The sequence below is a fragment of the Perca flavescens genome, chromosome 23 (genome assembly GCF_004354835.1).
Source record: "Perca flavescens isolate YP-PL-M2 chromosome 23, PFLA_1.0, whole genome shotgun sequence".
NCBI lineage: Eukaryota > Metazoa > Chordata > Actinopteri > Perciformes > Percidae > Perca > Perca flavescens.
In genome coordinates, this window is record NC_041353.1 from 8,807,271 (window position 1) to 8,819,670 (window position 12,400).

Sequence of the window (12,400 nt, forward strand, 5' to 3'; positions counted from 1 at the left end):
GTATTAACTTTGGTGATCTCACATTTTATCTAGAGCCGTCATCAAATTTTTTATTTGCCCTTTACTTTGGTTTATGACAAACTAATTAGCAATGTTAGCATGCTAACAAGCGAAACTAAGTCTGTGAAGCTGGTAAATATTACCCGCTAAACATCAGCATGTTAGCATGTTTCTGTGTGTAACAAGTCAAAATGTTTGACAATACCAAAATGAAAAAAAAGGACATAAATGATTTTTAAATAAAAAAAGTAAATGAAAAGACACTAAGGGAAAATCATAGCAAAGAGGCCTGAAGATTTCAGAATCTAAGGATGAGAGACGTGGGAACAGTAAGTCAGAAGAGCGTCGTGACTCCCCTGCACCAGCTACAGGGAGGATGAGGTGCTCTGTGCCTTTTACATGCTGTTCCATGTTGAACCCAGCTGATCCATGAACACACAAGCTGGGGGCCTTAAGATCATCATGTCTTACAATATTACAACAGTAATCAAATCTGCACAAAGCAACGCATGTTGCAAAGAAAAACACAGACATCATCAACTAATTACATCCATTTTTGGGGGGTGACCGTTGTGGCCAAGTTTTCCATCTTTTCCCCTGCGCATCGATCATTTATCAGACCATGCACAGATTCCCCTGGCATATGACTAAATAATCACTGTATCTGTAGGTTTCAGTCTCTGGCCAGAGCCACCCTTCTGGAAACTACAGTTTTTTTTACTTGGCTCTGACTCAACAACCCATTCAGTCTTCTATGTTGATTTTTACATTTTACTATCCTTCCTTTTGTTTGTCTGCCGAAAGCAGCCCTTTGACAGTCTCCATCAGTCATTGTTAATACCACATAACTTATTTTTGTTTTACATTAAGGGTCACTGTAAAGATTTTCTTTTTATGAACTATTTTCTTCTAGAGGTTGAAAATGCTAAAAAGAAAAAAAAAGAAAAAACAGCTGCCAGCTAAGTATGTGGCTTATAGTATGAGTAACTGTGAGATGCTTCTGGAAAGACATTTAAATGTTGAGCTATTTAAATGTCATTTTTCAATGCTTTCGATGTGAACAAACAAACTCCCACCCACATCTTTCACAGTGGAAAACTATCCAGAAGCAAATAAAACTGACTGTATCTGCATGGTGGTAAATAAGGAAATTGCTTTTGTTTGTTTTTTCCGAGTGAACCGACCCTTTAAATAAAAGGGTTATTTTAGGTTTCCCTCTATGGCCCATAACTCTCAGGCTTGAAAAACATTTCATAACGTAGTGAAATAACTGATATTGTTGTTGAGCTGAATGCTAGACTTTTATTTTTACCCTCTGAAAACTTGACGTTTTGGAGATTTTCACACAACAATGGCAAGGTTTTGTGCTTGAGACGCAGATGCTTGAGCGAGATGTCAAATCATGTTGAGACAAAGTCTGAGAGAGGCGGTTTTCTTTTAAAAGATTAGACACTACACGTCTCTGCGGCTATTTTAAACCCGAGAGCATGAAAGAAAGTTGAAGAGATTGTCCTCACTGAATCAGCTCAGAGGACATCAGCCACAGATTAGGTCTGCAGTAGTCCTCACCAGGTTTGCTATTAGATTAGCCCATAGTACGGTAGCTATCTCTTCGGCTTCACTCAACTGTCCCTGGCAGAAATATAAGACAGATATCAGAAGACGATGCAAGTGGAAAAAATGGTTCTAATGCACTGGGTTTGAGCATTAGAGACAATCTCAGACACCGACTGCATACAGTTTTGGGGGCAGGAAAAATAGCCAGAGTAATAAAAAAAATAAAAACCTCCCTCTGTGTTGTAAAGACCAAATGAAACATTGTGTTCACATTCTGGATAACATGAAGGCTGCAATGAAAAATGGAGGAGAGTAGCTGTAAAAAGATCAGGACAACTGTCGGGATTAGAACCCCCAAACCACAAACAAATCCTGGAGCCTCAACGAGCTAGAGATCTGCCTCTGACAAGAAAGAAGAACAAGTCCAAGTGCTCCACGTGTGAACTTTAATAACAGTATCACAGAAACCTGGACTTTTTGAAGTTTATGTAAGTGGGGGAATTGCTGTCACATCTGACAGCTGCATTGATTTCAGTCTAGGCTTTTATTTACATGCTGATAAAACTGAGAAAGAGAAATGAAAGTCTAAATTAACAAAGTCCCCAAAATGATTCTTGGAAAGAAAACAAAGAAATGCCAAAGCATGATTTAAATCACATTTTGCAAACATTAAGAGCCAAGATCAAAAAATCAACAAAAAAAATTGATGTTTATTTTTTTCAAAGAGAAGCCAAATAAAAAGGCATTTTGGGCTTCTGGGTTTCTAGATGTAAACGACCTTTTCATCATTCTGCATTGAGCATAAGAGCCTGATTGATAATGGATACTAATCACTTTATTTTCTGGCAAGGATGTAAAATATGTGCAACTTGTAAACACAAACCAACAGCACTCCAGTCGACCTGGAGCACAGACAGATTCAACACAGGTGGACAATTTCATTATTTATTTGACTTTTCAAGTTTAATATGACTGCTACCTAGGGCTGGAATCAGTACCCGATGCCTTTAAGGCAGGGATCTTCAACAGGGGGTTCGGGACCCCTAGGGGGTCCTCAGAGTCAATGCAGGGGGGCGTCCAAAAAGTCTTAATTTGAATCCCACATATTATTATCAAATATAAATCCCCACTGATGATAGGCTCACTGGCCTATAGTCAAGGTAGTCACTAAGGCCATGCCACATGTACGTATGTTTAACATTAAAAGATGATTTATAAAACCATGGCAACAATTATTAGGCTGTTTGAATAGCTTAGTATTTTATGCAAAGAAATGTATGTATAAAGGCTTTAGGCTGCCCTACATGCTATTGTAGGCCTAATTTAAACTTAATTTTATAAAATATATGTAATAGGGGGTCCTTGCTCCATCTCTCTTACAGTTAAGGGGTCACTGGCTTAAAAAACGTTGAAGACCCCTGCTTTAAGTTTTCGACAGAAATAACCCAGTACCAAGTAGTATTGAAACCTTAAAAGATACTTGCATTCGATCCTTTTTGTACCCAGATCAAGAAAAAAAAAAGAGACTATTTGTATGGTAACTTGGGCTCTAAACCAATCAAAGTGTTCTTTGATTTAATGTGATGTGTGATTGGCCCACTACTGCAGCAGCTACAACCCATGCAGTCTGTGGTGTGGTGAGGTTGAGTGTGTGTATTTGACGTGTATTTGATTGTATTTGAGAGGGCAGTTCACCGCGCCGAGATGCCACCAACATGTTCGAAAGTATGGCTGTACTACACGCCTGAAGGCCTCTGAAAAAAATAAATGCATTAAATGTGGAAAGATTATTTCAAATAAAGAACTCTCTTGGTATGGCTATCACTTTGAAGGGTAGTGGTATTGGTACTGCCAAGAAAAATCTGGTGTTCTCAAGAATTACAAACTCAAGCGACAGAGCTAACCTGACTCCGCCAGATGGATCGCTTCGCATTTGCTCGGCATGTCCATCTAACTACTGTTAGCGATAGACGGGCCAAATCAACCAATCAGATCAAACTCTTGCCGAAACCAGTAGGGAGAAGAGCAAAAACATCTTTTCCTCCGAGAAAAGCCTCCAGTGCTGTTTTTTTGCTCTTCTGTCAATAAAGGAATACTTTCTAATTCAAATAAAACTTGCGCGATAGCTACGCTCATCTCATCCGTGGAAGCTGCCATGTTGTTTAGACTGAACAGTCGCTTCTTGTTGCGTCACACCTAAACCCGCCTCAAAACCAACGCTGATTGGTCGGGCCGTTTGGCGAACGGCTCCAAATTTTCTCTATCTCAAGATGCCAGACTGATCTGCGAGTGGAAAACTGGAGCTCGCGAGATCAGGATGGTCTGAAGAGTCTACGACAGAGCAGCATTCGAGGTACGAGAAAGAGAAAAGGGGAATTACAGGTTTCTCAGCTTTGGAGGTGTACAAGTGGAACAACCCTTCAGGTAATGTGAATTTAAGACCCCTGATTTGAATCCCCAACAAATGTGATTTCTCAGACATGAAGATGAAAAAAATCTAAACGTATGTGCCATAACATAAACCTATATTGTAGCAACGGTAAATGACCCCCCCAGGAGTCTGTGTTTCTAAGTTGAGAAACATTAAGGATACAATTGAAAGAGAAGTAAAAGCACTTCCCGCACAAATAGTTCCTCCTCCCAGAGTGAGTAGCAGTGAGATGTCAGGAGTTCAGCCTTTCTTAAGGACGCATGCAGCGGGAACTGCACTGACAGCTTCCTGTTCTTTGTAACACCAACTCAAACCTTTCCTCTGCTCTAACAACCAGCTGATCCTCAATTCAGCCTTCTTTTTAAATGTCACCCCGCCTGCCTTTCTTCCACATCTAATTAGCCATTAAATTATTAAAATATCTTAAACGCTCAATGATGGCAGAGTGACCACGCAAAAGAAACTCTATCTAGCTCGCCCCGCGGAAGGCAGCTCCCATCGGCGAAAGGATCTAACACTGCTTCTGGCAACCGACTGTTAAATTGGCCATCTGCCATTAGGGGTGGGAATCACCAGAGGCCTCACGATACGATATTATCACGATACTTATGTCACGATACGATATTATTGCGATTTTAAAGATATTGCAATAGTCTGCGATATATTGCAATATATTACCTTTTTTCCAACTTTTGGAATTTCAAATGATGTCCCGAAAGGACAATTTTGTCAACATCTGTTGTATCTAAAAATATACATTTCTCGGTTTGTTCATCACACTTCAGTTTTATTGGTGCAAAATGTGATTGTCAAGCAGACAAACTGACCAACACATATATCATAAAAGATCGATACTTGGCGTCTGTGTATCGATACAGTATTGCCACGAAAAATATCGCGATACTATACTGTATCGATTTTTTCCCCCACCCCTATCTGCCATTGACATTTTTTTTTTCTGCATCCTGCAGTGGTGGCAGGGCGGCAGAGACTGGAGTCAGGTGGGAGAGAAGAAAGTTAGCTGCTATGTGTTATAATGGCAGGGGTCTCCTGAGTGTTGGAAGCGGCCAGGCAGACCAGGGGCTGCTTTTTTCCGAGTGGTTTAAAATCCAAACCTCGGGCCTGTCTGACCACAGGAGAGAGGGAATTGTGTCTGTTTTGATTAAGCAACTGAAGAGCCACTGCAGCCAAAAGAGAGCTAAGATAAAGGTACTGTATGCATATGTGTGTGTGTGTGTGTGTGTGTGTGTGTGTGTGTGTGTGTGTGTGTGTGTGTGTGTGTGTGTGTGTGTGTGTGTGTGTGCTTCTTCTCTTTATTCAGAATTTACAAAAAGATTTCTTTTCAGTGTCCAACATGACCGATGACACTCTTGTTTCCACAAAGCCAAAAGATGGATGGATGGATGGAAGGATGAGTGTGTGTGCAGCGTCAGGATACGGAGTGATGAGCCCGTCTCAGTATTCATTTAAACCGCTGTCACTCACACACAGAAAAAAAATCTGCCTGGGGTGCCACATCGCAGCACAAATTCCATGAAGAATTTGAAATATAAAAAAAAAAAAAAAGAGGAATAACCACAATCACAAACTAAATCCTTACCTTCATATGTTCCGCTCTCTAGCAGGGCTCCACTTTTCTCCAATTCCATAAACCGATCAATGGTCACGAAATTATAATCCACCCCAGGCACCTCTCCTTCCTTGGGCTGCCTGGTTGTGCCTGTAGGAGATAAACAAGAAGTGTTAGAACTGCTGGAGCTTTGAATGCCTCATCACTGCTAAATGAGAGAAGACTGTAAGTAAGAGTGAGTCATTGTTGAGTGTTTAAGAAAAGATCAGAACATAGCAGAGCTAAGACAAGCTGACCTGGACCCAGCTCTGTTCATTAAGTGCCCTCTTTATTCCCTTTTCTCATTTTCCTTCTTGCACAGCAGGGAGTGAATATTTGAGCGGCGTGCTTTCATGGGGGAGGAGTGTCAAGGTACCATCTCAGATGCTAAGTGATGTAATTTGGACACCAAGAGGAGAAATCAAGTCAATTTTCATGGAGCTGATAGCATGTCGAGGACTCCCTGACAGGAGCTGCAGTTCTGCCAGCTGACTGCGACACAGGAGTGATGAAAATATGTTACCCTGTAATGGCAATTTACAATTTTTTTTTTTCTCTTAAAGATTTCTTTTTGGGCTTTTATTGCCTTTATTGGATAGGACAGATTAAGACAGGAAAGTGGGAGAGACAGGGGGATGACATGCAGCAAAGGGCCACGGGTCGGAATTGAACCACGGGCCGCGGCGGTAAGGACTGAGCCTTTGGATATGGGGCGCACGCTCAACCAGGTGAGCTACCAGGGTGCCCCATAATAGCGGAATTGCAAGTCAACTTCACTGACATGACCAGCATCTCTCTTCCAGTTACTAAAACAATGTGTGACCAAGTATTTATGAGGTCAAACTGAGGTACAAACGGCTTCCTAAATACTTCCTCATCACCGTGTGCTAATTAGACTTGTTAAAGCTGATCCCGGCTGTGATAACACGCAGGCACTCTACCCCTGAGGTGCTCAATGGGTTTTCACATTTGAGCGAGGGTGGTTTCCACTAAAAGGGGAGCCTGTAAAACACACTTGTTAGACCTTTACGACCACATATAAAGTATCCATCTGTGTGATACTGTTTTAAAGTTAGCAGTGGAACAACTGTGCCACTAATCACTCCTGGTAGGTTGTGCGGGGTGAATTGATTTTAAAAGGCTAACCATCTCTACACAAGGTTGAAACAATGTCTGTGTCATGGGCCAGGGAGAGCCAGGAGTTTCTTTGAAACACTGATTACCAAACTTACAATTACACAAAGAATAGTAATCAAGAGAAATTAGCCGTTCTTGAGACTACCCTTTGGGAAAATATGGGTACTCTCAAGGGCCTGTTATTCTGGAAAATAACTGGTTTGTACAACCTGTACAAAGTGTTTGTAGCGGTTCCAAACGGCCACACTTAAAGCAACACCAAAGATTCTTTTGTACCTTAAAATAATGTTTCCAAAATCGTTTCAGTGGTTCATCAACTCGTAACAGGGTGAACGGCACTTCTGCATTTGCTTTGCAGCCCTCTATCGGCTATAACCACACTATGCAAGTTTGCCAGATCGGGGAAAATGTAAATGTAAATGGACTGTTTTTATATAGCGCTTTTCTAGTCTTAACGACTACTCAAAGCGCTTTAACATAGTACAGGAACCATTCACCATTCACACTCATTCATACACTGTGGCCGAGGCTACCGTACAAGGTTCCACCTGCTCATCAGATAAACACTCACACAAATTTACACTCCGATGCACATATAATGGGCAGCTCTGAGTTCAGTGTCTTGCCCAAGGACACTTCGACATGGGACTGCAGTGATCGAACCACCAACCTTCCGATTAGCGACCGTTCTACCACTGAGCCACAGCCATCACAGCTGCTCAGCGGATCTGTAGTTCGAATGAGAACGGTAGTGGACAATTCCACTTCCAACCTGTAGGGGGACCGAAGAGGAAAAGGGCTTTGGTGTTGCTTTAATGGCAGATTGAAAAAAGCAAGCCGTCACAGATTGTAATTGTTTAAATACGGGGATAACGTCACAGTTTCACAGTCTCTCCTACAAGGCATTCTACTGTTGCACTCACAGGAAAAAGTGAAAGTAATAGTTTTGTAACCAATGAAAAAAGAGAGCTTGAGAAATAAGTTCCAACTCTGGCTCCTTCCCACCTCTGCACAGCTGACCAATCATAAATGGCATGAAGTGGGTGTGACTGTCGGGTTGGCAGTTTCAGAATGTCACAGAAATTGTCGGACACAGCTCCCCTAATTACGACGTTGGGAAGTTGTGGAGGTAGGTACCGTAGTATGCTTGTAATAAACTAGTTTGTACAACGTTTTGTCGGATCATGTCTTAAGTGTTTATAGCTGTTCTTAACTACACTAGTGTCACAGAGAGGGGGGCCATGTGATAAATTCAAAATACTTTGACACTTCTCTCTTATTCTCTCGTGTGCCAACCTTTGAATATTGCTGTCATTGTCACAACTACTGACCATCTCAGCATCAAACAGAAGAAGAGATGGTCCATCTCAAACATCTAGGTGGTACGATGTCTGAAGATATATGGAATCCATATTATTGGCGTAAAAGTGTGCCTGAAGACATCTGAACTGAAGACACCTTTTCATGAGAAGAAGCAAAACATCAGAGATATGGTTTCGACATTCTCCAGACATCTTCAAACAAAGTAATGAATGGGAAATGAATCCAAATGAGGCCATTAAGCTGCTCGCCAATCCTTTCCAAAGTTTGCCGTGTTAATATGCCGATTAATTCTTACTTAAATGCAGATCTAAAGCCACAAAAGGCTTTACAATCAGCTCGTCTGTTTTTTGTTTACAGAAGATTCCGTCTGAAAAGTCACTTTTTCTCTCAAGCAATCAAGTTGTCAAACATGACTACCATATGGAATAAAGTGTCACCCTGTCTGCACTCTTTCAGCCCTCCAAGCAACATTTTACATTCAAAGCTAAAACATCAAACTGGAACCTGCTGACTGAGTCATTTGCAAGAGCTTATAAGAGCAAATGATCAGCAGGGAATGCTATTATTTGCTGGAAAAAACTGTTAAGTAATGTGTGTGTGTGTTTGTGTGTGTGTGTGTGTGTGTGTGTGTGTTTGTGTGTATGTGTGTGTGTGTGTGTGTGTGTGTGTGTGTGTGTGTGTTTGTGTCGCACCTCCAGCGGAGAGTCTCTTTATTGTGTCTGTCTGCATGGGGGCTTGTGTACCCGTCAGATTAGCCTTCCCTCACAGGCACAGCTACTGACTGAGTAGCACACACACACACATTTCAAAGAGGACCTTTGATGTTGCAAAACTATATTTAGCAGTATCTTCTGCTGGGGACTTCTCTCGGGTGACAATTTCTAAAAGGAGGCAACCACAATGCCTCTCGAATTTCAGTCCTTGTATATGGTTCATGATCCTGTGGTGCAAATCAGCGATTCTCAAACTACAGCCACCTCTGTGAAGTGCAACAATAATGATCTTGGATATTTTTAAGAAGGTATATAATTATTATTTACAATGCCTTGATTACAACAAATCGGGAAACTCATTAAGGTTAAATAATGCATCCATCTTTTTGTCAGCCTACGGGAGCTTGGATTCTCAAATCTCCTCAGGTGTGTGTCTGAATTTGGGCCATTTCAGGAGTGTGGGAAGCTCGTTCTAAAAATAAGTAGTTTTTTTTTTTGCACAGACACGCTTCCTATTAGTCAGGTTTTGTTTAGTTGGCTGACAGAATGAGAGAAAAGGAAAGAAAAAAAGATAGTTCAAAAGATAAACTAGACTTATTCAGTATTATGGTATTAAGTATATTAAGTGCGTGAGGAAGTTAAGATATAGCAATGGAGCCTATTGTATGTACGCTGGAGCTACCGGAGCACCGACTCAAAAAAGTAAACACAGTACATTAGAGCTATGGTGGCAAGAGATACCATGGAGACTGCAAGAACTGTGATTGGTCGGCTTGGATTGTTTGTGTTTTCTCCTACAAATTTCCAATCTCAGTGGAGATTGTTGCTAGGGAAGAAAACATCAAGTAAGTTGGAGAATTGCTTAATACTAGACATCTATAACAAACTGTACTTTGATGTAAACATCAAAGAATTCAAACATGTATAGAGTTACTCAAAAAAAAAAAGGGGTGTTTTTGTGATTTAAGCCCCCAACGTCGTCTTCCAGGCAGCGCTGCCTGGAAGGCACTAGGATTAGGCAATGGTTAGGTGCCTTGAAGTTGACGGTTGCAGCACTGCCTTGAAGTCGACGTTGGGGGCTTAAAACACCAATGAGCAAAAAAAAAGGAATAAAGAGGCATATTAGCAGTTTCATGCTTTTGGTTTTAATTTGAGACCATCAGCAAGAGCTGGTGAAGGTGTCAGGAAATGACACCTTCAACAGGAAAAGAGATCCCAGGTATGTCACAGGCAGTGTTGTAATTATAATAGTATTAATAATAATTCATTATATATATATATATATATATATATATATATATATATATATATATATATATATATATATATATATATATATATATAGCCTATAAGTACTGGGTGTATATGTAATGTACATTAGTTGCACCAAGTTTAAAAGAGAGACTGAATAAGTAACAGTAGCAAAAAAAAAAGTAACCACTTTAAGATGAAACTGACAGCTTGACACTGCAAATATGGCCCTGGCTTTAATGATTACTTCAGCGTTTAAAGATTGCATGGCAACAGTGTGATTTTTAGTAGGCAAACCTTCCAATTGTCCCTCTATATCATAGAGTGATATCAAATGACTTTGGGGTACACTGCAATTAAAGCATGACACAAAGAGGTGCTGCTATCAGCAGATGAAATCCAACAATATAAATCAACTCCTATGCTGGGAGCATCATCTGCCGTGCACCATTAAAATTAAGTATAAATCCTCTTAAATCCTTTTAAATGTTACTGCTGCTTACGGTAGCAGTCTCCACAGACAACAACCAGACAATGAATAGTGAACTCGTAAATAACAGGCCATTTGTACCTTGTTACATTGGAATATTCATGAGAACCGTTTCTTCTCCTGGGATGCAAGTGAACAAACAAGAGAGAAAAAGGGCACAAAAAGACAGACAGGGAGCAATGATAATGGCCATTGAGATTGTGATAGTAGGAGGAAGAGGCAAGCACGGGCAGAAACAGGGACGCATAAAGGGAGGCAGCATGTGCAATGGATGAGAGAGCAGCTTAAGTTGCAGCGTGGGCTGAGGCTCTCGTAGCCTACAGCCATCCTGTTGTTCTCCAGCATGTCCTCCAAGCCAGATTCAACTCCACAACCACAGGCCACAAGTCCAACTCTCACTTGTGCAGCTGAGCACTATTACCGGACGCCCCGGTCACAGCAAACATTTCATAGCCGCAACTACTGCTCCTACAGAATACATTAACATCGCTCTAAGTTACCTCTATGTTAATAAAACACTATATTAAATGCATGACCTTTTTGCCCGGCTTCACACAGAACCTGAGATAACTGTAGGCAATATAAAACGGCTTAACACGGAGCCAGAAAATCTATTGAAAACAAAGGGTTTATATCCAGAGAAGATCCCAAGGCATCGTAGAGACATTGTACTGTGCATTTATGACAAGTCAAAGCATGTGTAAAGACCCTGAAGAAATGATTATACCATGAGCGTTTAAACTAATCATTTCCATACAGTTATATAGAACGGTGTAAAGCAATTGAAACAAGAGAGAAAAAATATCAGAAGTGACTCGAATTTAGTCTCTAATCTTTGGATATACTGATTGTGTACATGTCATTCCCCCTCTTTCTCCCCCTTCAATTCTAAGCTGTCCTGTCAATAATAAAGGCCTAAAAATGCCAAAAAAGAATCAAAAAAAATATATATATATATATATATATATATATATATATATATAGACAGAAAATAAGGTACATATTGCATGAGTAATATACTTTCACAGGCTGAAAGTTTAAGTAAGGTAAGGGATAAACGGTTTAGTAACATGACACCTTCTCTTTCTCAGAACGTGGAGCAGCTGAATCTGAGCAAAACAGCCGGATTCAAACACTTCAATACTACTAAGAGATTCTAAAATTCTGGATTTTCTACCTAGAAAGGTTTTTATAGTGTTGGTGGCATTGCCATCAGCTCCTGGAAATGTTTTTAATACCGCTCTTGGGATGGCAACGTCTACCACTTTGGTCCGGACTCAAATATCTCAACATCTATTGGATGGACAACAAGTTAAACTATGATGATGAACATGGTAAACATCATGCCTGCTGTGGACAAGATTTCTATTTTTAGTGTTAGCATTAAGTTGAGGTCAGCAACAGGTGACTGTTTTCCTTAATGTACTGACAATTGGTGGCAATGATAGTATACTTACTGTTTATTAATTAAACAACCAGAGCACTGCATATATTTGACTGTTATTGCTGTAGCTTTGGGTGGACAATAACGTTAAGCAGCTTGTTATTATCACTAAATGAATGCCTTGCCTCTGGTTTTAATACACACACAGCAAAATACAGGCCTTGTAAGCCATTCATTGAGTTCCTTTAATTAGTTTAGTGCAGTATATCTGAATTTTCTCTGTGGTGTATGAGGAAATATGTGCCACACAGTGAGGTGACATACTTCAAGACAGACTGTATTCATCTACACAGCATGCATCATCTTTGCTTAAGTCTCTCCTCTCTGTTCTTTCCGTCTTCCCTCTTGTTTATTTAACCTTCTACTCCACACACTCATTTTAAATGCACAAAGTAATAGAAATGTAATCCAGCTATTGAGCTCCAGCAGTGTTCACCACCCCTTT

At 40.5% G+C, this 12,400-nt stretch overlaps 1 protein-coding gene across 6 annotated transcripts in view; it reads right to left on the reverse strand.

The window, feature by feature from the left end:
• The window catches only part of magi2a (membrane associated guanylate kinase, WW and PDZ domain containing 2a), a 244,186-nt gene that overhangs the window by 72,800 nt on the left and 158,986 nt on the right, over nucleotides 1-12,400 (reverse strand). For all 6 annotated transcript variants that reach the window (XM_028571367.1, XM_028571366.1, XM_028571364.1 and 3 more), the window contains exon 4: nucleotides 5,589-5,708. In XM_028571367.1, coding sequence (XP_028427168.1) covers nucleotides 5,589-5,708 — 120 coding nt within the window. The remainder of the gene's footprint in view (nucleotides 1-5,588; nucleotides 5,709-12,400) is intronic.